A 26,733-nucleotide genomic window follows, 5' to 3' on the forward strand; every position below is an offset into this window, starting at 1 on the left:
AAAAAAAAAAAAAGGACTGAGCTTTTCTTCCCTCTGCTGCAGGACAGGTCACCTTTAAAGAAGGAAAAAGTCACCTGTCACCGTGACAAAGATTAATAATACAACAGCCAGGAAGACACCTAAGACCTGTCAGGAAAACAAGAAAACAAGCCTTTTTCTAACCGAATGCTGATGAGATCAGATAAACATGCGCGGAGCCACGTGAACTGCCTCGCACAGACATTTCTCTGCGTCTGCTCTTCACTTATCTACATGGCGACAGGCTGGGGCCCCTGGTAAGCAATCATTCAAGCTAGCAAGAGATTCAATATTCCTCTATGCTCCTTTCAAGTGTACAAACACATTCTATCAAAAATGAAAGGCAGTTATGTTAAGCTGTCAGCTTATTACATAATTACCCATTTAAACTGCTACCTAGGAAAACTTTTAAGCTCTCCAGAGGTTTTAATATAGCACCGGAAAGGAGAAAATACCTGACAAAGGCTCAGTAAACAACTAGAATCTGTTCATCCGCCATGAAGTATGGGTCAGGTAAACCCATGGCACTGTAACAGAATGCAAACCGACTCGAGCATGCACAGCACCAATTATGAAAGGTTTTTAATAACACAGAACACATCAGTGATGTTACGTTTAAGTCAGGTGCGGTAGCTGGAGTGTCCCCACAGGCTCGTGCATCTGAACACCTGGTCCTCAGATGGTGGCTATTTGGGGACGTTGTGGAAGTTCTAGGATGGGGAGCCTTATGGGGAAAAAAAATAGAGTTCATAGCCTTGCCCCGCTCCCAGCTTCCTCTCGGTTTCCTGTGCAGAGCTGACATGTAACCCCTCAGCTTGCTGCTCCTGTCACCACGCTAGGCACTGTGCTGAAGCCCTTGTATGCGTCACTGTCTCCTCCCACTGTCTCTAAAACTTTGTCAGAAGTACAGTTCATTGCCTCGGCTAGAGCAAGGCTTAGGAAGGCCAGTGCCAATCCTGGTCTATGAAGGAAGAAGTGAAGTGTGAAACGCCCCTCCCAACTCCACGTGCCTTCCGCCTCCCCACCAGCCACGAGCTCTTGCCTCTAATGTGCACAGCTTTCTCCCTTCTTTCCAACTACCCCGTACGCCACTCGGCAGTCAATCAACGCGGAGCACTGTCTGAGACAGGTCCCGCTTTCCGTTACTCACTAGGTGCTGAGGATCCTGGGGAAGAGCACACTATCCTGCCGCCTCTGCCTCCTCACGTACCTGCTGGAGTCTCACTTGATACAGTTTAGGACACAATTTGAGGACAGGCAGTGTGAAATTAATCGGCCCTTCTCTGGGTTAAAAACACGGTGAAATAAGGTAGGATCAAAGGTGAGTGTGGTCCCTGTCCCGAGAAAACCCATAACCTTGTGAGGTAATCAGATGGGCTGCAAGGAAATGGTGAGAGCTAAGGAGGGCTGGGCTGGCTACCACAGGAGCAGTGTGCAAACCACGCAGCATGCTTTGAGAATCAAAGACTGCCAAGAAACGTGTGGTGCCCGAGGGAAGGCTGGGAACATATGAAATTAGGCTGAACTGATGGTGTGAACCATGAATGTCTTTGCGACGGCACTGGACAGGTGAGGGGCTATTGCTGCAGCCTCTAGAGAGCATGCGCGGCTCACAGGTCAAGGAGATGACTTCAGCTTCATTGTGAACAACGACTAGATGGAGCAGATACAGAAGACAAGATGGCAGCTGAGGTTAAGAAGCCGCTGCTCTGGCCCAAGTAACAAGGCTGAAGTGTCTGACCCAGGGCTATGACCACAAAGCAGGGAAGAGGCATGGCGGAGGACAGAAGCTGAAGGTCATCAGAGTGACCGTAACACACCAAGAAAGGATGCAAAAGAACAAGACAAGGTGACTCCACGATGTTGAAGCTTCCAAGAACAGAAAAATGATATGACACCTTTGATGAAAACCAGAAACATGGGATGAAAAGGTAAGACGCTGGGAGCCAGACAGCCTTCAGCTGGAAACTGAACTCTCGAAGGTCACAAACCACCATCTAACTCCGCAAACATGAGCAAATTTTTTTGTTTTAAATCACAAAGAGTATTTTGAGCAGACCAGGAGCTCCACTCTTAAACCTCCATCATAAATCTTCAAAGATGTTTTTAATTTATGCCTCCATTGACCTTTTCTGTAATTACCGCTTTTAATAAGTTTTTTTTTTCATAACAAATAATTGTCTTTGATGCATAACTCATTTCGTGATGTGCCTTGAATCAAAACTTCTCTTGCAGCTGCTTGGTTTTCTTCCCCCAAGGTAACACAGGTGAACTAAAAGTGATAGCCCTGAGCCACACCCTGGAGGGCCCTCACCATCTGAAGGCCATTTTGATTTTAAGACAAGGAAGCCACAAGCTGCACCAGACTGTCCAGGGGACACTTCTCAACAGCAGGGGCTACCTGGCCTCAGCTGTGCCACTCTGTTTTCCTGCCCTCAGGGCTCACCTGCAAACGTATGGCTTCTGAAAGGTCGTCGCCCTAGCAACATGCACTCTCTCCGCTCTGACCTGTGGTGGTACTGTGATGAGAGCAAAGGTGACACGTGATCGCCATCTCCATGCTGTCAACTTTTTACCTTGTTGGTCTCCAATTCCAAACCCATCAGAGCCCACAAAGACACCATGCTCTGAGCTATAGCTTCGGATTATGCATACAAATTCACAAGTGCCTGGATTTTTGTGGCCTCCGTAGTGCCACTAAAACCTTCCTGAAGATGGATAAAATAAGACTGAAACGTTCGGACAGCCCCTGGATAACAATGGGTGGGGAGAAATGGCCACATAGGCAAGTGTGAGCACTGGCAGCCGGCCAAGTTCACTCATTAGCTGTGGGACACTTTTCCATTAGCCTTGTGTGCAGACCGGCATTTCTGTGGCATGCACCTTAGGGCAGCTGGTGGACAAGTGGCCCAAGGCTGGCACCTGAGTTCCGTTGCCGTCTGTAGCCCAGCACAGGTGCTCTGGACGTCCTGGCAGGAACAGGGAGGCACCTGGGAACTGAGGACACGTCTCCCCCACTGGAGAAGGCTGTCCATACAAGCAGCCAGGAAATGAACCCTGAGCTTTCTAATGGTAATAGTCTCTGTGTGCTTTTTCCAGCTCGAGTCGATACCTGCTACTTAGAAATCAATAAACACTATTAATTTTAAGTGCCTTTGATCCCTTTTTAAAATAATATCCAAACCAGCCTGAGCTGATACCTCCTTTCTCTCAGAGATCACTGAAACAGCAGAGCAGCAGCAGCTGAAGGCCCATGAGCCAAGCTGACTGCACTCTGCCAGCAGGGCTTAGGTGTGTGTGAAGCCGGCCAACGCGGGCACTGGTCAGCAGAGATGCTGGGACGTACAAGACACTCTTGTGCTGCATGAACTCCATGTCTACGCCACTGCCACTCAAACCCAGCAACAAAACAGTGTGTGACACCCTAACCTACACTAACCTCTTTTGGGGGAATGAAAATCAGTTTGCTGGCTAGAGACTGGCACCCTAGGAATGGATGGGATGGCATAGGCTGGGACAGCAAGGAATGAATCTTTATGAGGCCTAGCCCCCAGAAGTGCTGAGATAAATGTTTTTTTTTTTAAAAAAGAATGAATAAATTAATAAAATATATATTTTAAAAAGAAGATAAGGTGGCCGTCTGGGGAGATGGCTCAGTTGATAGAGCGCTTGTCGCACAAGCATAAGGATCTGTGTACAATCTCCAACATCCATTTAAAAAGCAGGGGGATGTGGTATGCACGTGTAATCTCAGGGCTAGGGAGGCAGAGACAAGCAGACCCCGTCGGGGCTCACCGACCAGCAGATCAAGACTAATTGGCAGGGCTGGAGAGATGGCTCAGTGGCTAAGAACAAGCACTGCTCCTTCAAGAGGACCCAAGTTTCACTCCAAGCACCCATATCAGGCAGCTCACAACCACTGCAACTCCAGGGGATCCAAGCCCACTTCTGGCCTCTGCATACCCACACAGAGACACGAGTACATATAATTAAAAAAATTTTTTTTAATTTTAAAAAGACTAATTGGCAAGCCCCAAGTGCCAGTGAGAGCCTCTATCTCAGAAGATTCAAGGTGGATAGTTCCTGAGGAGTGACTCCCAAGGCTGACCTCAGACTTCCACAAGCATACATGTACACACACGTGCATTTGGACATGTGCGCGTGAACACACATGCACACACACTAAAAAAAGAAAAAGAAAATCAGTCAGTTAGAGATTTAAAGATGAGAGTCAGGAAGAGCTAAAAATAAAGGCGCACCATCTGTTCCCACCTGTGAAAATCCTGCCCAGGCAGCAGCTCTGTGGTGACACCCTTAGCTGGGTGGGTCTTTGAGCTGGAGAACCATGTGCCACTGTGGGGGTGACCAAAACCTGTCATGGGTCAGTGCATGGCCACTGTGTTTCCGAAGTACTGAGTGCAGCCCATCTACATTGCTCTGATAAACCTCCAGCTAGCCTCACACTGACTTTTGAATTCTACGGTCTGAAACCAGGCTTGGGAGTGCAGAGAAATGCAATAGGCAGAAGAGCCAGGGAAAAGTCACCTGCCAGCTGCAAAGACCACAGCCCATACATTCTCCTGTGGAGAACAAGGTTCCTTCCCCGTATTTGTTAGGATTCTACTGATGTGATAAAAAACCATGACCAAAGGTAATTTGAGGAGGAAGGGGTGATTTTACATCATGAAAAGAAAGCTCAGGTAAGAACACAAAGAAGAACCTGAAGGTGGGAACTGATGTGGAGACTGGAGAGTGATGCTTACTGGCTTGCTCCACATGGGTTGCTCAATCTGCAAGACCCACGACCATCTATCCAGGGATGGCACTGTCCACAGTGGGCTGGGCCTACCCACATCAATCATTGATCAAGACAACGCCCCTCAGAACTGCCTACAGACCAACTGAGGCATTTTCTCAGCTGAGGCTCACTCTTCCCAGATGACTCTAGCTTATGTCAAGCTGACAAAAGGAAGAGGAGGAGAAGGAGGAAGAGGAGGAAGAAGAAGAAAAGGAAAAGGAGGAGGAGGAGGAGGATAAAGAAGAAGAAGGAGAAGGAGGAGGAAGAAGAAGAAGGAGAAGGAGGAGGAAGAAGAAAAGGAAAAGGTGGAGGAAGAAGAGAAGGAGGAAGAGGAAGAGGAGGAGGAGGAGGAGGAGAAGAAGAAGAAGAAGAAGAAGAAGAAGAAGAAGAAGAAGAAGAAGAAGAAGAAGAAGAAGAAGAAACACCTAACCAGGACAATGTGCGTCTCTACACACTCAACATTTCTCTCTCTCTCTCTCTCTCTCTCTCTCTCTCTCTCTCTCTCTCTCTCTCTCTCGTCACTCACTGACTCCATGAGCAACATAGAAGGCTATCAGAACAGGGAGCCAGAAGGTTCTGTAGTCTGAGAGCAGCACACATTGTCACACTCTCCTGGAGGTCAGAACCAGACCCAACCAATACTGCCTTCTTCCCGCTCTCCCTTTGCTCACAGCCCAGGCCAGGCCTGTAGACTCTCTCTAGCCCTCATAGCTAAATAATGACAAGACAGGTATTAACCCTCACATTCTGATGAGAAAACAAAGCCAGAAAAAAAAAGAGGGAAACTGATTTAACAAACATTTATTTCCTGAACCTAGATGAGCCACACTGGGCTGCCTGGGGATCCCGGGCATCTGGAGTTTTTACACAGAGTTCAGACACGGAGAATCATTACTGATATGCAATGAGGCAATGCCCATTACCTCTTCCATTTCCCTTTCTGTAACTGCTAGGCAGGGTAATTCTCTGTCAGAAAGGAAGTATCCTAGAAGAATGTTCCAGGCGAGACCTCTCCACCACCACCCCACCCTCAACCCCTCTAGTTCCCCTACCTCCCCACCCCCCCTCCAGGAAGCCTGGAGACAGACACAGGCACACAGGTTCACAGGAGCTAGAGGTAGAGTGGCAGCTGCTCCAGTTGGCTTGAGTAGGCCTGAGAATGTTCCAGAACATGTAGTACCTGCATGTGATTTCTGTACCACAGGAAACCCTCAACTTCATCTTGCTGTTATTTTTGAGCTGGAGATTGCCTTAAACTATGCCTATGTCATGGGGACCTTGGGATGCCTAAGTGCCCTTGATTGTTCTAGACCCAGAGCTGAACGGGACTGAGGTATGGGATCTAGTGCTCTGTACACTGGTGGACCTGTATACTGCATCATGGGACGGTGTCAGATGCTGCCAAGCACACACCTTGGCTGCCCCGATCCCACAGGGCCTTACCCCTTGCAGAAGGCACAGGAAAGCCTTTAGGCACCACCTTGGAATAGTCTATTTTGGTTCACCTAGAAGTTGTCAATTCACTGGTAAATCCACTGAAACATTAGAGATTTTGGACATCCTGGTAGTTTTTCTTCATCTCAGTATTTTGCACTTCCGGTTTCCCCATTAAGAATGTACTTTATTAGAAGATACCTATTATGTTTTACTGCATGGTATTTATCTCTTCAACACAGAAATCACAGGAAGTCCGTGCCCCCCGCCCCACCTCATTTCTGCAGGGTTTTGTTCAGTTCTTTCTGCCTGGTTCTGAACAAGCAAAGGGGAGCTCATCAATTGCACTAGAAACAAATTACAGCCTTTGCCTGAAGAACTCCCACCAGGGTTCTACACAACTGAACCATTCATACGCGCATCTCCCTTTCTCCCCTACCCAGGTAAAAATCGAAATATAGCAAATTAAAACTTTCAAATAATCCATATACCTTTTGCATGGAGAAAATGTGAAGGTAGGGAGCACGTGCTGAGAAAACACACACACACACACACACAAACACACACACAGTGATAACAGTTTTAAACTTGTCCCTTGTTTCCAGCTACAGTTCACACTGCAGATTGCCAGATGGAGCTAAGGGCAGCTGCTCCTGTGAGAAGTCAGAACTGGACCACACCACAGCATGTGGAGGAGCGCCAATCCACACCCCTGCTTGGAAACTTCAGGACATCACCCACGGGAGGCTTACAGATACTCTGGTCACATTATTCTATCCCAAACTCGGATACGGAAATGTTGTAAAACAATAGTTTCCTGATCTGATTCAAAACTACAAAAATTTCAAAAAAAAAAAAAAAAGGGGGGGGGGACCATAAATTAAAATACCCAGAATCCTAAGAGATTAAGAGAAAGCTCCTCTGAGCCTAGGCATGTAGAGGTGGGAGGCGGGCATAAGATTCTCCAGGGACCCAAGTTTTAGCATGTGGCTCCACATCTCCCCAGGAGCACCAGACTGTGCTCTGCAGTTCAAAGGGGAGGATGGTCACCAATGCCCTTCCCTGTAACCCATTTGCATCCACAGTTACAGATTTGCCAAGGAGAAACCAAACTAAAAGCTATCTGCTAAAAAAAAATAAAAAAAATAAAAAAATTAAAGCATCAAATATGCTAGAGAGGGAGCAAAATGCTTTCTCTTTGTGGAGATTTATCTCCTGCTTCCAGACTTGAGAGTCACAGCAGAAATTAAAATCTTCACCGCTGTGTCCACTTAGCTTGGCTGGAGTGACACCTCCCAGGATGCTCTGCAGGGGCTGACTCCACAGCATGTGCTGTGTGACACAGTGAGGGCAAACACACTGACACTGAAGAGGGGACAGCTTTTCCTGCACCGCTCCTCTGGGGACTCAGTCTTTTTCCTAAGAGACCCAGCTGGCTCACAGAACCCAGAAATCTAGGCCAAGGACAGCCAGGCTTCACCAGGACCCCAAACAGCCAGGCCAGTCTTCGTGGGGACTCCTGTCGTGAACCCCAGTAAGATGTCGCTACATCAGTGGCTTTGACTTCTCCACCAACACTGTAGGATGTAGTTCAGCCCCGTGTCCTGGCACTCAGCCTTGCTGGCCCTAACCAACCTGACTCCCGACTTATCACGAAGCAATTGTGGGATCAGCCATCAAGGCTAGCTTCCAAACTGCCTTTCTGCAAGAAAAGGAAGGATATGCTAAGAAATCTCAGAAAGACAGAGGAGAAGGAAGACACGGTACCTAGGAGTCCCCAACACTGAGCATGTGCACCCACCGGTGCAAGGCAAGTTAAGAGCTGCCATGGGTCTGCAAAGTAGGAAGGAAGAAACACTTGGCTCAGTCAACAAACAAAACCAGGGCCAGGGTAAGTCAAGAGCAGTAAGTTCCAAGCTAGCGCTAATTCATATGTGTGGACTAGAAGCTAAGCCTCCTTCGGAAAAAATCATTTCTCAGGGCTCCAACAATAGCGTTACATTTCAATCCCGCTAAGGAGACATATCCTAACACGGTCAACAAAGATTTTTGTGAAGTTGCAGCTTTGGGCTAGAATACAATAAACTCTGGGGAGATGGCCTAACCCTTCTGAGCTCTTCCCAGCTGTCCAGGTCTATTGTGTGCAGGCAGGTGACACACAGATCCTTAGCGTGCAGGAGTCTTTCTTACTTCAGCATGTTTACTAGGTCAGAGCTGAGGGCTGGCTCTGTCCTGGAGAACTGGCCAGCCACATCTTACCTGTACAACAGGCAAGATGCTGTTCTCAACCAGACCCATCAAAGTCTCTGTGAAAACCAAATGAGGTCCAAACAGGACCACTTAAAAGGGCTTACATGGAAGAGGTTCAGCTTCAGACACTGAAAAATTAAGCAACCTTAGAATAACCCCCCCCCAAAAAAAATACAAATTAAACTGTAAGGCACTCAGAGCTAACAGATTGGGGTACTGCCGCCAGAATGTAGTCAGAACACTCCTATCAGAAGGCAATTTGGCAACACATCTAAAGAGCAGGCAAACGTTCATAAGTGATGACCTAATTAGCCCTCAGTGGGTAAAGCCTATTTACTGCTTCAAAGCCAAAGGCAGAAATATGTCTACCATGGTGTTTATCTCCAATAGCAAAGCAAGACCCCCAACCTACCCCAACCCCCAAAAGGCAAAGAACACAAACACCTTGGGCTGAGGCAATGCTCAGCAAAGTATGCATCACGCAAGAATTCAGACCTGGGTTCAACCTTCTGGACTCAGGTGAAAATCTGACACAGTGGTATGCACTTGCAAGCCCAGCACTGGCGAGGTGGAGACAGAGGGATCTCTGGGATTATCTGGCCAGCCTGCCTAGCATAATTGGCAAGCCCCATCAAGAAACCCTGTCTCAAAGAAATTTTTAAAAAATGAAATCTTTAACCCCTCATGGCCTGTGTAACATAGTATCCTAGAACAGTATTTACATAGTTCATATATGTGTATTAAAAGAGCCTTCAGCAATAGGACCTGTACTAGATACCTGAGTGCTCATGCGCAAACATGGCACTTTTTCTAGAAAAATCACATGAGGAATAAGTACAGCGAACATGGGTAGGTTTAAAAGCAATTTAGTCTTAAAAGTATAAACAAGGTAAGAGAAAGGAGGGGAGAAAGAGTGACAGAGAGCTGTTGAGGCAGGACTCTCCACATGGTCTCTAGCACCTGAAGAAAGATGCCAAGCCAGATGCTAGCAAACACACGCAGATACCCAGGCACAGGACATGAGTGACAACCACCAGTAATGACCACTGACCAGGGTGTGTGTGTGTGTGCGTACACACACAGTTCCTGTCAAGTGCAGAGGCGGCTATAAGGCCATCAGTCCTATCTGTGCTCTGTGCTGTCTCGTAATTCGAGGACAAAGTCCCTGTCTCAGGAGAGGAGAAGGTCAAGCTCATCATCCTGACTAAGAAAATGGAGAGATGGGTCCACTTACTGGTCCCCTGTCCAAGCTCAGACAGCTACAAGCCCTAAATGCTTCAATGTCCTGTATAAGCCACAGGGCACCAGAAGGGGATGACAAGGCTCCTGTCCTTGAGAAACACAGTATCCAACAAAACAAAACAGAACAGCTTCTGAGGAAAAGGCACCTGGGGCAAACACACAACACAGACTGAATGGCACCTGTTGCTATCCACTAGGAAGCAAACAAAGAGAGGCGGGAACCCCATCTATTGGGAACTGGTGAAAGACCCACAGAGGAAGTCAGGGCATGGGGAGTCCTGAGGTATAGTGGAGATGCTTAACCTGCTGTAGAAGGAAACTATGTACTGTCAAGGAAAACAGCTCAAGATCCAAAAAGTGGCAGGTGAGATGTCCTAGCTGCACAAGGGAAGGAAGCCATGTGACCACCACCTGGGGGCACCAGACTATGAAGATGTGAGGATCCAGGACAGAGAACAGGGTCCTGACCAAGGCCGAGGGGCAGCGGCAGGGGCAGGATGACAGATTCCAGCCTATTTCGGTCCTGTCATCTTTAGAGTTGTTGGGTCAAAATCCCAGGGGAGTAGGGGTGGTCAGTGGGTTGGGCAGTGAGTACAGAACCAGGAAGGAAGAGACCCAGGCTGTGCCATGCCACTTAGAGGCTTGGGCATTCTGAGAGGTCACCCTGTCTCTCAATGTCACAAAAGTTCCCAGCAGTGAGTTATTCACTGGGCAGCTCCCAGGGTGCCCGACTACTGAGACACCTACCTGCAAGAGATAAAGACAAAAGCAAATGACTCAAAAAGGAAGTCAATGGGGACCGCCATGTGCTGAGAGGCTCCTTGCTGCCTATGGAACCCTGTTGCAACAGCAAGTCACTTGGTCACAGAAGTCCTACAGAGAAAACTACACCAATCCACGCTGACAGAGATACAGAGCCATCGGAAGTGGGAGCACTTTCAAACTAAAGGGACTAGGAGAGGAAGCACACCTAACAAACATTAAAAGGTGGTTTAGTGGATTTCCTGGAACTCGCAGGCTACCCTGGCCAGGAAGTAGGTAGCCTGCCTGTAGAGCCTCACCTGGCCCTCCCCAAGGCTCATCTCCAGGCCAGCAGCAGACCACCTGGCTCCTCTCTGCCGCCTTCTCCAGCAGATTGCAAATATCTTCCACAACCTTCCTCATCACTCCTCCTGCTGTCCCAGGAGGCATTTCTTTCTCTGAGACCCTGTCAGCGAAGCCAGCCAAGTGAGTAAGCCAATGAAAGAGGTGCCTCACTCTCCCTCCTCTCCTCAGTATCCAGTCCCAGCTCTGTAGCACACTGCCTGTTGGGGCCTCTCCGTGTGGCTCACCCCTTCCACAGGGGACTAAGGAGATCCGGGTGGAATGCCTTGCTTTCCTCCCTCCTGTGGACTCCCTTAACCACCCCATACCATCCCCATTCCACTATGTAGAGATACATTTTACTCAGAAGCCCCAGTGGCCACACCTATCAAGACCCCAGAAGAACCCCCTACCAGGCAACACACAGCCACCGCCGCTCTCTCTAAGAACAGAGAGGGCAAGAGAAAGCAGGGAGCAAAACACACACACAACAAAGACAAGGCCACATATGAGCACCCAGAATTACAGTCTTCCCAAGTCCAGATGCCAAGACAGCAGCATAAAAACACAGTAACAGCCAGGACGATGTCTCCACCAGAGCCTGCAACCTTCTTACCACAGGAGGCCCTGAGGACTGCAACGCAAGACAAAGACTTTAAAACAGCCTTTAAGAGTATGATAGAGGCCCTAAAGAGGAAATGAGGAACAAACCCTTAAAGAAATCTATCAAAGCCTGGCACACCTTTAATCTCAACATTTGAGAAACAGAGGCAGGTGGATCGCTGTGAGTCCAAGGCCAGGCTGGTCCATACAGTTAATTCTAGTACAGCCAAGGCTACCATATTTTTCAGACCACAAGACACACTTTTCCCCTAAAAGTGTGTGTTGGGGGGGGGGGTTAGGGTGCACCTTATGGTCCAATTGCTGTTTTTACTGTTTTTCTTGTTTTACCGCTCTAAAAACTAGGTGCATCTTATGGTCAGGTGAGTCTTATGGTCTGAAAAATACAGTCTATAGAGAAACCCTGTCTCGAAAGAAAAGAAGGAAGGAAGGAAGGGAAAAAGAGAAAAGTAGTCTATCAAAACGCAAACAAACTGTGGAAGAGAATGAATAAAACAAATCAAGACATGAAAGTGGAAAAAGAATAAATAAAGAAAACCCAACTGTGAGAAATCTACAAATGAAGAATTTAGGACCTTGAACAGAAACCTCAGAGGCAAGTGTCACCAGCAGAATACAGGAGATGGAAGAAAGTCTCAGGCACTGAAGCTATGACAGGAGAAATGGATACAATGGTCAAAGAAAATGTTAAGTCTAAAAAAGAAAAAAAAAAAAAGAATTCTAGGCACAAAGTATCCAGGAAATCTGGGATACTATGAAAAGAGACCAAATATAAGAATAATAGAAATACAGGAAGTAACCAACCAGGCAGTGGTGGCACACACCTGCACATGGGAGGCAGAGACAGGCAGATCTCTGAGTTCAAGACCATCCTGGTCTACAGAGTGAGTTCCAGGACAGCCAAAGCTATGCAAAGAAACCCTGTCTCAAAAAGAAAAAAGAAAGAAAGGAAGAGAGGAAAGGAAGGAAGGAAGGAAGGAAGGGAGGGAGGGAGGGAGGAAGGGAGAGAGAGAGAAAGGAAGGAAGGACAGGAAAAGACAGACAGGAAGGAAGGAGAACAAATTCAAGGGTACAGTAAATATTTTCAGCAACATCATAGACCATTTCCCTGACCTAAGAACATTTCCCTAGTCTAAAGAAGAAAATGAGCCGGGCGCAGGGGCACATGCCTGTGATCCCAGCACTCTGGAGGCAGAGGCAGACGGATACCAGCCTGGTCTACAGAATGAGTTCCAAGACAGTCAAGGCTACACAGAGAAACCTTGTCTGGAAAAAAAAAAAAAAGAAAGAAAGAAAGAATTGAATGAAAATGAAAATGCAATGTACCCAAACAATGAAGGCAGTTCTAAGATGCAAGTTCATGGCACTAGGTGCCCACATGAAATATACTACAGCGGCTGGGCATGGTGGCTCATGCCTTTACTTCCAGCACTCAGGAGGCAGGTGATCACTGTGAGTTCCAGGACAGCCTGGTCTACAGAGTGAATCCAGGACAGCCATGGCTACACGAAACCCTGTCTCGGGGGGAAAAAAATACTGCAAAGATCTAATATTAGTAACTTAACAACACACCTGAAAGATCTAAAACAAAAGGAAGAAATCACACCTAAAAGGACTAGACAGCTAGGAATATATTCAGGGCTGAAACCAATAAAATAAAAACAAAAAATAAGCAAAGAAAACAGAATCTGAAAGAAAAAGTTGGTTCTTTCAGAAAATTCAGTAAGACTGACAAACTGTGATCCAAATTAGCTAAAAGTTAGGGAAAGGATGTTCAAATTAACAAAACTAGAGATGAAGGCGGACAGAACAACAAATGGTGCTGGTCAAACTGGATGGCTGCATGTAGAAGAATCCACATAGATCCATACTTATCACGCTGCACCAAACTCAACTCCAAAAGAATCAAAGATATCAACATCAAACTAGATACATTGGAGAGGGTGGGTCTAGGAGGTGAGGAGGGATGGGGCTATGACCAGGATATAAAATAAATAAATAAATAAATAAATAAAGCAAGCAAGCAAGCAAGCAAGCAAGCAAGCCTAGGTACATTGAGCCTTGTAGAAGAGATGGTGGGGAACAGCCTCAAACTCATTGGCACAGAAAAAGGCTTTCTGAACAGAACACCATTAGCACAGGCACTAAGGTCAACAATAAATGGGATCCCATGAAACAGAAAGGACACCTGTGAAAAGATTTTTACCAGCTACACATCCAATAGAGGGCTAAAATTCAAAATATATAAAGAACTCAAAACATAAGATATCAAGAAAACAAAAAACCCACTTGATAATGGTAGTATACACCTTTAATCCCAGCACTCAGGAGGCAGAGGCAGGAAGATCTCTGTGAGTTCAAGACCAACATGGTAAACAGAGCGAGTTTCAGTACAGCTAGAGGTACATGAAGAAACTCTGTCTCATAAACACGAAAGGAAAAAAAGAAAACAAAGAATCGAATTTTAAAAACAGGGTACAGACCTAAACAGAGAATTCTCAAAAGAGGAAACTCAAGTGGCTGAGAAACAGGTAAAGAAATGTTCAACATCCTTAGCTCATCAGGGAAATGCAGATCATAACGACTTTGTGATTTCACCCTAGACATGTCAGAATGGCTAAAATCAGTAACACAAGAGACGGCCGTGCTGGTGAGGATGGAGAACAGGGGGAGCGTCTATTCACTGTTGGTGCCAATGCAAACTTGTACAGTCACTGTGGCAGTCAGTGCAGCGGCTCCTCGGGAAGATGGAGCCAATCTACCTCAGGATTCAGCTGCACCATTCTTTGGCATATTCCCCAAGAATGCTTCCCCCCTCTACAGATTCACTTGTTCCACCATCATCATTGCTGCTGTATACATAATAGCCAGAAACTGGAAACCTAGCCATCCCTCAACAAAAAACAAAAATAAAATAGGTGAAACAAAATGTGGTACATTTATGCATTTACAGCCTTTTTTTTTAAAGGCATGATGAGATTCACAAATAAATGGATAAAACTATTTTTAAAAAATCACCCTGAGTGAGGCTGGGGAGATGGCTCAGAGGTTAAGAGCACTGTCTGTTCTTCCAAAGGTCCTGAGTTCAATTCCCAGCAACCACATGGTGGCTCACAACCATCTACAATGAGATCTGGTGCCCTCTTCTGGCAGGCAGGCACACATGCAAGCAGAATGTGTATAAATAATAAATAAATAAATCTTTTTTTTAAAAAAATCACCCTGAATGAGGTATCCCAGACCCAGAAATACAAATATGGTATGTGTTAACTTATGTACATTTGGATATTAGCTGTTAAGTCCATGATAACCAAGCAAAAACCTATTTCATGAACTCCCTGTATACTATCCCCACACAGCAACATCACAGCAGAGGACGTCTTCCCAAGAACCCACCTGGGTCCCAGGACAACAGGGTCAGAGGGTGTAGGTGGAAAGGCAGGTCTGACAGGTCAGCCCTCTTCTGACATCCTGACTCTCCAAGGCCTAGGGAACACCACAGCGAGCTATCTTACCAGCTACATACCTGGGCTGAATTACACAGATGACAACTGAACCCCAGAAATGAGGCAATACCCAGTGACAGTGAGAAGAGATACTTGGAGAGACAGCTCAACAAAGGTAACATGGGATGTAGGTGGATACTGTGGCCCCTAGACCAGCCTGGCCACCTCATCTGTAGTTCTGGAAGCCAGACAGAAGGTTCCAGGAGGCAGCCATGGCCAGAAGAGCACAAAGGGGCTATCAACCTCTACTTGTTCCATGTCCACCTAGATGACAGTGATAGGGACATCCAGGTAGTGAAACTGCACAGAGCTGTGATCTGAGGACCTGAACACCACCCCACACAAATACCACATGTTGGCACTCACATTGTACACAATGCCCTCCGAGGACAAGGAGCCTACCATGATCTAAATGCAGAATACATCTACAGGTACTGAGCTGGGAGGTTGTGGAACCTTTGGGAGATGGGAGTCACTGGAGGAGTGAGATTTGTAGCCTATTCTACTTCCTGTCCTGTCTCTGTTTCCTGCACTGTGGAGATGTGTGGAGGTGAAGAGTGACAGCTATGTAGTACCACCCCATAAAGCCTCCTGCCACCACGTCCCCCAGTCAAGACGGACTGTATCCCTTCATACCATGAGGCCCCCCCCCCAAAAAAAATCTTTCCTCTCTTAAGCTGTTTCATGTCAGGTATTTGGTGCAGAAAGTAACAAACACAATGCCTGGAGGCTGAGGAGGAGGAGAACTTGCTGAATAGAGGGATGAAAAGGATGCAGAAGCCAAATAATGCTGGTGCACACCTTTAATCCTAGCACTCAGGAGGCAGAGGCAGGCAGATCTCTGTGAGTTCGAGGCCAACGTAATCTACAGTGTGAGTCCAGGACAGCCAAGGCTACACAGTTCTAGCCAGAACTAGAACCCTGTCTAGGAGGGAAAAAAGGGCATGGAAAACCAGAAAAAGAGGTATGGGTAAGCAAGAGGAAACATGGGAAGGGTGGCTAAGGGCAGACACAGGTACCCACCACCAAGAAGCTGGAAAAGAAGACCAGCCCACATCCAAGGCTCCCTGTGTAAAACAGAAACAAAAACAGAAATAGTGTGAATTCACTCACCCTGGTCAGAAAGGAAGTCCAGCATGGTCTGCAGAAGGAAGGACAGGTGCCGGACAGACAGCGCGGGGTTTCCCATCCTTCGGGAGGCGTAGACCAGCTCGTGCAGCAGGCGCATCTGAACAGCAGCCCAGCCTCGGTGTGTGCCTGTGGCGAAGGTGACAAAGCAGGTACTCAGGGTCAGGTGTGAAATGTGGCAGCTCACAGACAAGAGATAAAATTCAAATAGCCAAAACTATCACCACTGCCCGCCACTACCCTTCCCCCACTGCTACCACCACTGCCCACTAGCATCCTCATCCCCAGGTAAAGTGATGCCAGAGAAGAACACTGTCCGTACATTGAGAATATCTCCACCTGGGGACAGAGCTCAGTGGGCAAGGTCCCAGGATCCAACTCTGCTATAGAAAAAAAATAAAATGAACTGCCTTCCACTATACTTTCTCTTCTCTATGAAGACATGACTTCAAAGCATCCCACTAAAATAACCCTGATAAGCTTCCAGGAAAAGATTGTTTCCAGTGCATTTGAGTAATGGGAGTGACATTTTCTCAAGAAGTGATGACCCAGGATGAACCGTCGCCACCAACAATCAAGGAGATTACTCTGAAAGCCATACCGCTCTGACGCATAGGAGAAGGGGAGAGTTAAAAAGATACAGAGGTCACCCAGGGACTTGACGGCCCCTCCTTCCCAAACAGCCAAACACGCCTGAAAATAAAGGTAGGAAGACTGGTTACACAGCCTACTTGAAAGTGTTTCCTAAAGAATGCAGAGTCCTAGGATTCTGGCTCCCTTTGGCATCAATTACTAACTCTACAGATTTGTTTCCACTCTACAACCTTTCAGAAAGGAGATGTGGACACAGGGCTCCCTCACAGTGCCTCGAGACTCTACGGGGCACAGGAAAGCTGGAGAAAGGCTTCGTGTTGACTTCTTGCAGGTCTGCCACAGGTTGCTTCATTTAATATATCCAGTTCCATCCATTTTCTGGCAAATGACATCATTGTATTATTCTTTCTGGCTGAATAGAACTCTACCCTATGTATGTACCGCCTTTTCATTACCTGTCACCAGGTAAGCTGGTCTAGTTCCTTGATATTATGAATAGAGCGCGACAGATATGCAGGTAAGATATTTTACATTTATGCCAGGACTGACAAATCTGGGTAGTTCTGTTTTCAATATTTTGAAAACACACACACACACACACACACACACACACACACTGATCTCTACAGCAGCTGTACTGATTTATATGCCTACCACAGCTTCCCCAGCATTCGGCGTCATTTGCTGCCTTTCCTGAGTGGCGTGAGATGGAGTGTCAACGCGGTTTTGACTTGTATTGCCTTTCTGAATATGGACGTTGAACACTTTTCAAACTACTTATTGGCCATTTCGTGTTTCTCCCAAAAACCCTGCTCAGTTCGCCAGCTCATGTTTTGATTGGTTGTTTGAGTGTGCTGTTTAATTTCTGAAGCCCCTTGTACATCTCAGATCCTAACCCCTGTCCGCAGCATTAGCTGGCAAGGGCTTTCTCCCATTCTGTAGAGAGCCTGCTCACCCCGCCGACAGCTTTCTTTGCTATGCAGAAGCCTTTTAATTTCACACTACTATTCATCTGCTAAATCTTGGGATAACTCCCTTTACGTTAGGGTCCTAGTCACAAAGCTCTTGTTTATACCAGCATCTTAACATACGTGTCCTACGTTTTCTTCTAGCAGTGCCAGTGTTTCATGCTTTCAGATACCTGATCCACTGGGAATCCATTCGTGTACAGGATGAGACGCAGCTCTAACCTCTCAAGTCTTCCTGGAATGGTTGCTTGAGTGCACTCTTTTTTTTTTTTTTTTTCACTGTATGTATTTGACATCTTTGTCAAAAAACAAACAAACAGACAAACTAGAGGCTCATGGCAGTGTACATTTGTTTCTGGGTCCTTTAGTATGCCTCACTGGTCTATATGTCTACGTTTGTGTAGCACCATGCTCCCTTCATCACTATGGCTCTGTGGTACAGTTTGAAGTCAAATAGTGTAGTGCCAGTTTTCTTTTCATTTGGGATCACTTCGGCTATGTTTTCTGTATAAATTTTTGGGTGGTGGTGTTGTTTTGGGGCTTTGTTTTTGTTTTTGTTTTTGTTTTATAAAGAATGCCTTTAGAATTTGTTTGGTGGTTTTTGTTTTTGTTTTCGAGACAGGGTTTCTCTGTGTAGCCTTAGCTGTCCAGGACTTGTTTTGTAGACCCAGGCTGGCCTCAAAATCACAGAGATCCACCTGCCTCTGCCTCTTGAGTGCTGGGATTAAAGGCGTGCGCTACCACAGCCAGCTGCTATTGGAAATTTGGTGGATATAGCACTGAACCTATAAAGACCTTAATGTATAGACTGCAATTGCCTTCTGCACTCAAATATGATCTCAATACCTTAAAGAAGACCAGACACTCTGCCCCTTAACACTCCTACCCAATGACTGTCATCAACCAGACTGGTAAGTCCTTGCTGAGCCAAGGCTCGGGTCAGAAAAACACATATAGGTGGACTCAGGCTCAGGCAAAACTGATGCTCACAGGAAACCTCTAACTGCTCAGGAGGGTTAGCACACACTTCCTCAGAACCTAACACATGAACACATGAAAGAGAGTTGGGGGACAGCGGGGTGCACACTGTCTGTGGATAAGCCCATAGGAGGTACAGATGGTGCTGAGTGTGTGGGGACAGTGGGGGGGGGGGGGGAGTGAGTATGCCACATGAGCCGGGGCAGGCAGGGGAGGAAGTTGCAACAGGGGAATAATAGCCCTAACTTGTCACAAAGCTGTGAGCAGCCCGTTTAAAGTGCTTTAGCCATTTATCCTAACTTCTCAATAAATGCTAGCTGATAAATGCTAATATTATGACTCAATGAATGTAATGTGTTTAACGCACAGCATCAGCCTCTGACTCTGTGGGGTGATTAATGATCCAGCCTGCTCCATTACTGCTCTGAGAACAAACTCTTGATATACCAGATCTACTGCTGTGCTTATTGGGTGAAATTGCCTTCTTGTATGTCAACCCCCACCCCCACTCCTGCATTAGGAGCCCCTGCACCTGAAGGCTGTCTGGTGCTCATTATAATATGCCCAGAACTGAGGTTGTCTAGAGTCAGGCATTGGGCCAATGTCAACTGACAAGTGGAGCAAGAAAGACATTACCTCTGGCGAGCACTCTGTGCATCCTAAACTCTGTTGGTCTGCCTAAGATGTTCCATTCAACTCAAGGCTCCTGCTGACCTTTCCCTGAGCAGCCAGCCACTCCCTTTTCGGTGTGTGCTCAGCAGCAGGCACCGACCTCAGCTGCTAACAGGCACAGTGGGGCCCCAGTAAGCACATGATTCCGTTTCCTCCATCAATTCCTCATTGCCTTGGCAGCAGCAATGCATCTTACTCATCCAAGGATCCTTAGTGCCTGGCAAGAGGCCTGGAGCATGGTGGGTTCTCCACTAGCATGTGGGTCAAGATGAGAGCCTGAGGCCAGGAAAATCCCCTCTGTTTCAGATGTACATAGTCAAGTACATGAGGATAAAATGGAATGGCTCCAGGGGTTAGTGGGGGTGGGGGGGGGGGTTGGGGGGGGGAATCACTTCTGCTGTTTCTTTCTAGTTCTTGTATATTTAGGATAATTCATAAGAACATATCAATTGAAAGCCTGGAAGCCGACTCAACACTCACACAAACCCCTCCAAAGTATATCCCAGGATGTGACGGATCTTCCAGAAACTTCCTGGAATACACAGTAGCGACAACATATTGCATCCGTAAGAGTGATGAGTGAGACACATCCCCGCCACGTTTCCAAACACTACAGCAGAAGAGAATGTTAGGAGGATTAAGATCCCAAGCCAGGACTAGCCTAAGCTGGCCACACCTTTCAAAAAGCCCTGGTTCTCATTCATCTCAGCACCACCAAACCAAGAGCTCTTTCTCCTGTTGGAAATCCCTGACATCGCTTGGTTAGTTTTCCAAGCGGGTAATGGTCCAGTTACTATCACAGGTGCACATGAGTGAGACCCAGGGCAAGCTTGCTTAACAGTGAACCCCGCACACACGGTGCCTCCTCTGCGGCCCAGAAGTCCTTACATAAAACACTGAGGCTTTTGTAAAGACAGACTTGCAGCAGTTGACTCGTGACAAAACTCTCAGCCATTCTGACTTTGTGAAGTTCAGCAATTCAGGCTTTGACAGCTGCCATTCAGCAAAGTGACTCCAAGTCTTTCAGAAAACCTCCTCGGTAACATTTAATCTCTCGCTCAGGAAAAGGCTGAGCTGAAAGCAAGATGGAGAAATCTCCTCACACAGCAGTACAAATAAGATTAAGATAGAAGATGTGGTCCCATAAGCCAGCAAATTCGCAGGGCACATGAGCGGGTCCTAACTCAGGCCTCTGCAGCCAGCAGGCAAGAACGCTCACCTCACAAACAGCAAAGAAAACACTTCTGAGAGGAGAGGTCTGACAACCTCGCCTTTACTCACAGAATGGGGTTTTAGTAGATTTCCATTTAATTCTTTCTCTGACAGACATTTAAATGGAGATGGGGCTTAGAGTGGTTTTCATTGCCTGGCAATGCAGCAGGCTGGCACTTGCCATTTTAACTCTAGTGGACCTCACCTCTTTTCATGAAATAATGGCAAATGTCCCCTCCCAAAACAAAAGTCCAGGTAAAAAAGGGCAGGATCACTTGAATTTTTCAAAAGAAATATGTTCTGCTCTTCAGACTTGCAAATGAAGAGCAAGAAATAAATTCAATAACCGGCCACAGGCACTGTGATGAGTGCTCGCTGAGTCTGGCCCCTCATCACAGGTTTGCACATGGACACCTGCAGCAGGACACAGGCCACAAAGACGCTGGCTCCGTGGGGCTGGCAGGGGGAGTACTGAGAGTGTTTTTAAGCATGCTTACAAAATCACAAGAGGTGCCCAAGGACTCCCAGCAGACGGGCTGGGGACACAGGATGGCCACCAACCGGGCATTAAATCAAGATGCTAACTGCAGAATTCACAAACAGTACACACAATGGACCTCCAATAAGACAAAAACCTCTCTAAAAGACACTGCGTGTTTATAGAACTTGTTTGGGTTTTATAAAACTTTCCCCAAGCTGGGAAATGAAAAATGTAAGTGGCACTTGGTATCGCGACGGATTTTTAGATACAGCTCCAAAGTCACCATCCATGAGAGAAAGAGCTGACAAAGTAGATACCATTAAAATTGAAAACTGCTGTTTTTCAGATAAGCTACTGAGAGAATGAGGAAAACAAGACGCATGCTGGGAGAAAATATTTGTCAAAGATATCACTAAAGCACTGTTGTGCATATTACAGAGACAGTAAACGCAGAAGCTGGAATCAGCAGAGAAGGTACTGCAACAGCAGATAAGCATATGAAGAAATGCTCAGTATACTCGATAGAGAAACAATATCCCACCACACACCTTAGTCCAGAACACTGAGGTACCAAATGCTGGCCAGCACATAAGAGCAGTGGTAACTGTGACCCACTGTCTTTGGGAGTGAAAAATTGGGCAGCCATTAGCGAAGACGGTTCACCCGCGGCGGTCAAAAAGCTGCATCCACACAGAATCTTCTTGTGGTGTTTACGGCTCCTTCACTCATGACAGTCAACCTCACAAGCAACCAGGGTTTGTGAAGCAGCATACGCATTGCCTGGGACCATGCTAGAGGAAGGAACAGCGTGGAGACCACGTACATCGGTGTTCTGCCTGCTTGTCTGTGTGCGTGAGGGTGTCAGGTCCCCTGGAACTGGAGCCATAGACAGTTGTGAGCTGCCATCTGGGTGCTGGGAATTGAAGCCAGGTCCTTTGGAAGAACAGCCAGTGCTCCCAACTACTAAGCCATCCCTCCAACCGCAGTGTGGAGACTGTGCAAGGGTGTGTAGCGGCAGGAGCCTGGGGCGGGCGGGGTGCACGGGATCGTTAGGAGGGACAACTGCTTTGTGTGCCTCCATCATGGTGGGACCAGGTCATCCAACACTGGTCAAACCCCCTGAAGAACATCCAGTAACAAGAGTGAGCCCTGGTGTGAGCTGTGGAGCTGAAGTAAGGATGTGTTGGTTCAGCAGCTGTAGCAGTTGCTCCACCAGGCGGGGAAAGCGAAGGGTAGAGAAGGCCAGGCCTCTACGGATGAAGGGGAATTCCTCCATGGGACAGAATTCTGTACTATATGAGCACTTTTTTCTGTCAATCTGAAACTGCCTTTTTAAAATCATTTTTTAAGATTTACTTATTTTTATGTATGAAAGTGTCTGTCTGGATGGATGGATGTGCACCACATGTGTGCCTGCTGCCCATACAGACTAGAAGGGGGTGTGAGATTCCTTGGAACTGGAGTTACAGATGGCTGTGAGACATCATGCAGATGCTAAACAAACAAACAAACAAACAAACTCAGGTCTCCTTCAAGAGCAGCAAGTGCTTTTAAACTACTGAGACATCTCCAATCTAAGGCACCAACCAAGGACAATATGTGTAGTCATCATCAAACCCCTACCCAGATCTAGCCAATGGACAGAACATTCTCCACAGTTAAGTGGAGACTGGGGACTGACTTTCACACGAACTCTGGTGCCCCATATTTGGTCATGTCCCCTGGATGGGGAGGCCCGATGGCACTCAGAGGAAGGATATCAGACTACCAAGAAGAGACTTAATACCCTAGCATCATATTCAGGGGGAGGAGGTCCTCCTCAGTCATAGTCATAGGGAAAAGGAATGGGGTGAAAGCAGGAGGGAGGAATGGGAGGATGCATGGGATGGGATAGCAAATGAGATGTAATATAAATTATTTTATTTTTCAATAAAAATGTGTAAAAAAAAAATAAACTAGTGAGACATCTCATCATCCCCATGTCTAGTTTTTTAATAAAACAAAATCATACAGAGGAAAGTGGATTGATAGAAAGAAAATAATAAAAGTCTTATGTGGTCTATCTTTATTTAAGAAGGGAAAGGAGAAGGGTCAATGGGATGGCTCAGCAGGTGAGGAAGCCTGCTGCCAAGGCTAATGACCTAAGTTTATTCCTGGGACCCACAGAGTGGAAGGAGAAAACCGACTCCACATAGAAGCTGCAGCATGCACACGCACATGTGCACACGCATGTGCGCACACACACAAATAACTAAATATGTCGTTTTAATTGTTTTAATTAAGAAGATTCACTTTCAGAGCTGCTACTGGTGAAGGAGACATAAAAATAACCCATCCTTCCACTACAAAACTGCAGACTAGGCCAAACGTGGTGGCACATGCCTTTAATTCCAGCACTCATGAGGCAGAGGCAGTCAGATTGATGTGAGTTCAAGGCCAGCCTGGCTTACAAAGGAAGTCCAAGACAGCCAGGGCTACACAGAGAAACCCTGTCTCAAAAACAAAACAAAACAAAAACAAACAAAAAACAAACTGCAGACTAAACTTGTGAGAGGGTCCTAGGCAGCAAGAGCCACTCGAAGGCCATAGTGGTGTCACCACTCCAGGCCATATTGGTATCACTACACAGCGACTAGCTATGCCTCTGCAAAGGCTGGAGGTCAGCCTGAAAGCAGGACTGGAGAGCTGGTGCTGGCACTGGAGGCGCACTAAGGCTGCTCAGGCAACATCCCAGTCTGTCTCATCCCCTCCTCGCCCCTGCTATAGGAAACGCAAGCCAGGAAATGCCAGCATGCGGAGAGGACGCCATTTCCTTCGCGGGCTTTGTTCTCTAAAGTTCTCTTCCGAAGAGGAGAAAAGCGCTAGGCGGGCTGCCGAGGTGACTATGAAGAAGCCAGGAGTTCAGGAATGGCTTGTCCTAGCCACCAATTCCTGGACTCTAGATGCTCCCTGGGAAATCACGTCACCCCTTTTGGTGCTTCACCCGTCTTCAGGTTGGTTCCCACGTAAGCCTTTCTTAAAAAGCGTACCAGTCAGAAGGACCACAGCCAGGCTCACTTGGATTCCAGACTCTTCATCCCACTCAGTCTGACCTTGGCTGCCAAAAGCCCGACAATCCCATCCTCACCCCTCCTCTTCCTTCTCTCTCTGCTTTCCTTAGCTGACCTATGGCCTATGGCCTATGACCTATGACCCAGGCCGAGCTGGCACCTAACACTTCCTCCTTTCCTTCTCCACAACCACCGGGGCGCCTGCAGGATCATCACAAAGCAGGTGGTTCCCCATGTGCTGAACACAAGAGCAGACTTCCCAGTGTTAAAGGGACTCTCTGACACACCTGCCCAAGCCCTCTGGCATCCACTGATGTCCTTACTGCTGGACAGGGGACTTTGAGAAGCCCCTAGAATGACACCCACCATCTTCTGAATGCTACAGAGTTGGACTGGAGTGGTGGAGGGCCATAGAGGGCAGATGGGGGGTGACTATGCAGTGCCCACAGTGGCCTGCAATGGTCACTCCATTTGGAGATTTTGAACACATGGTGGCGTTCCCGGGTTCTATGTGCCTTTCTGCCTAGAGAATGCTGCATGGTCTCAGCAGTGCTCTAGGAGCCAAGGGGGGACCCGTAGTGACAGCTACAGTAGAACTGTGCAGACAATGAGATAGCCCAAGAAGCCCACAGAGGGCCCCAGCCCATGAGGCTCCAACACCCAGCATCAGTCACATCTGTCTACATGCCCACTTCCCCTAAGGAGTGCCAATCACCCAACAGGTACTCAACAGACCTTGGATTCCACCCCACCTCTGGGTGGGTGTGGGGGGACGACAAAGGAGGGAGGTTACGGGAAAGAAGGCAGGTGACAGAACAGATGGAAACTTTTACCACAAAACAAAAAAACATTAGATTAGACAATTAAGTGGTGTCTGGAAGAAAAGGCGGCTGAAGGAATCCAGATGCAACTGAGGGCTGACAGGAGCTCAGAGCAGCCGTGTGTCCACCCGTGTGACCACGGCAGGGCCCTCCTGGGCTCTGCATACTCACCCTGACTGCTCTCTGCCACCCTCCTCCACTCCAGTCCAACTCTTCCAGAACATACAGTGAGTAGGTACCATTCTAGAAGCTTCCTTTGTTCCAGTAGCAGGAGCCATGAAATCTCTACTGAGCCTATAACCTTCTGGAAAGAGTCCCAAATCCTCCTCTTCACCCCTTACACACAATCCTAGCAGCTAAGATGAAAACCAAGGGACAGGAGCCAGCAAGATGGCTCGACAAGGAAAGCATCTGCCATGAAGTCTGATGCCCCCACATGCACACCACAGTGCTAACATGCACATAACAAATAAATTAATCAAATATATATATATATATAGTTTTGTTTTTTCAAGACAGGGTTTCTCTATGTAGCCTTGGCTGTCCTGGACTCACTTTGTAGACCAGGCTGGCCTTGAACTCATATCAATCCACCTGCCTCTACCTCCCGAGTGCTGGGATTAAAGGTGTGCGCCACCACGTCCACCTCAAAAAATATTTTTAAATATTTACTTATTTTTATGTATATGAGTGCTCTATCTTCCTGTATACCTGCAGGCCAGAAGAGGGCATCAGATTCCAGTAGAGATGGTTGTGAGCCACCATGTGGTTGCTGGGAATTGAACTCAGGACTTCTGGAAGAGCAGACAGTGCTCTTAACTGCTAAGCCATCTCTCCAGTCCCAAAAACATATATTTTAATCCCAGAACTCGGGGAAGCAGAGGCAGGCAGATCTTTGTGAGTTCAAGGCCAGCCTGGTCTATAAAGTGAGTCCAGGTCAGCCAGGACTATTACACAGAGAAACATTGTCTCAAAAAACAAAAAAAACAAAAACAAAAAAAAATTAAAGTCAAGGACAAAAAGCAGTTCAAAGTGACACCACACAATAGTGTAGTGGATTAAGAATTGAAGTTCTAGGCCACCCTAGGCTAGTGAGTTCAAGGTCAGCCTGAGTTACATCATGAGACCTTGTCTCAAAAACATTAAATAACTAAAAGACACTGTCTAGAGTGAATCACAGTCACTGATGGTTCTGAACACAGACAAATGTCAAGGTCCGCGTTTGATTTTTTTTTCCCCCTTTTAAATACCCCTCAGCAGGGATACAGGATGCAGGATGCTAGTGGGGCTAGCAAGGTCATGAGAGAGACTAGAGGCTCTGTGAATCTAACAAAGAAGGACAATACCAGCAGGTCACATGAATGGAAGAGAATTTCAGCGTTGCTCTGATCCCATGGGACCTTGCAGGAACTAGGACAGCTGGGGTGGGGGCAACCCCTCCCTCCATAAGCCTGCTATACCTCTGAGCACCGTGTCCTACCTATCCACCAAGCAACCCCTCACCCAGGCCAGTCTCTCCTGAGCAGGTCCTGGCACCAGCCTCCTGGCCTCTCTTTACCACTCTGAAGAGCCCCCTGGTCCTGCCTAGCCACAGCCTCTTTCCTACTCCAACCCTGGAATGCAGCTTACCTCCTGGGAACCACCTTCTCCGCTCAACAATAAAGACATTTTGACACCACCCTGAGGGACTGTACAGGGACAAGGATGGGTCCAGCCACACCTAAGCCAGGGCTGCTCAATGATACAGACCTGTGGCCCCACTCCCTCCTCTATTTAAACCTAAAGCCCATTTCCAGTTACCAGAAAATGGACTTGGAACCACTGGATGCCTAATCTGCTCCTTTTCCTAGGACAGCCACAAGGGATAAAACTCTTGT

General features: G+C 47.2%; 1 protein-coding gene across 1 annotated transcript in view; it reads right to left on the reverse strand.

Annotated features, from left to right (window-relative positions):
- Window positions 1-26,733, reverse strand: part of TRAPPC9 (trafficking protein particle complex subunit 9) — a 445,876-nt gene that overhangs the window by 371,278 nt on the left and 47,865 nt on the right. The window contains exon 9 of the mRNA XM_084803051.1: window positions 16,066-16,209. Within this exon, the coding sequence (XP_084659177.1) occupies window positions 16,066-16,209 (144 nt within the window). The remainder of the gene's footprint in view (window positions 1-16,065; window positions 16,210-26,733) is intronic.

Source organism: Acomys minous (assembly GCF_964271855.1).
Source record: "Acomys minous genome assembly, chromosome: 12".
NCBI classification, from domain to species: Eukaryota; Metazoa; Chordata; class Mammalia; order Rodentia; family Muridae; genus Acomys; species Acomys minous.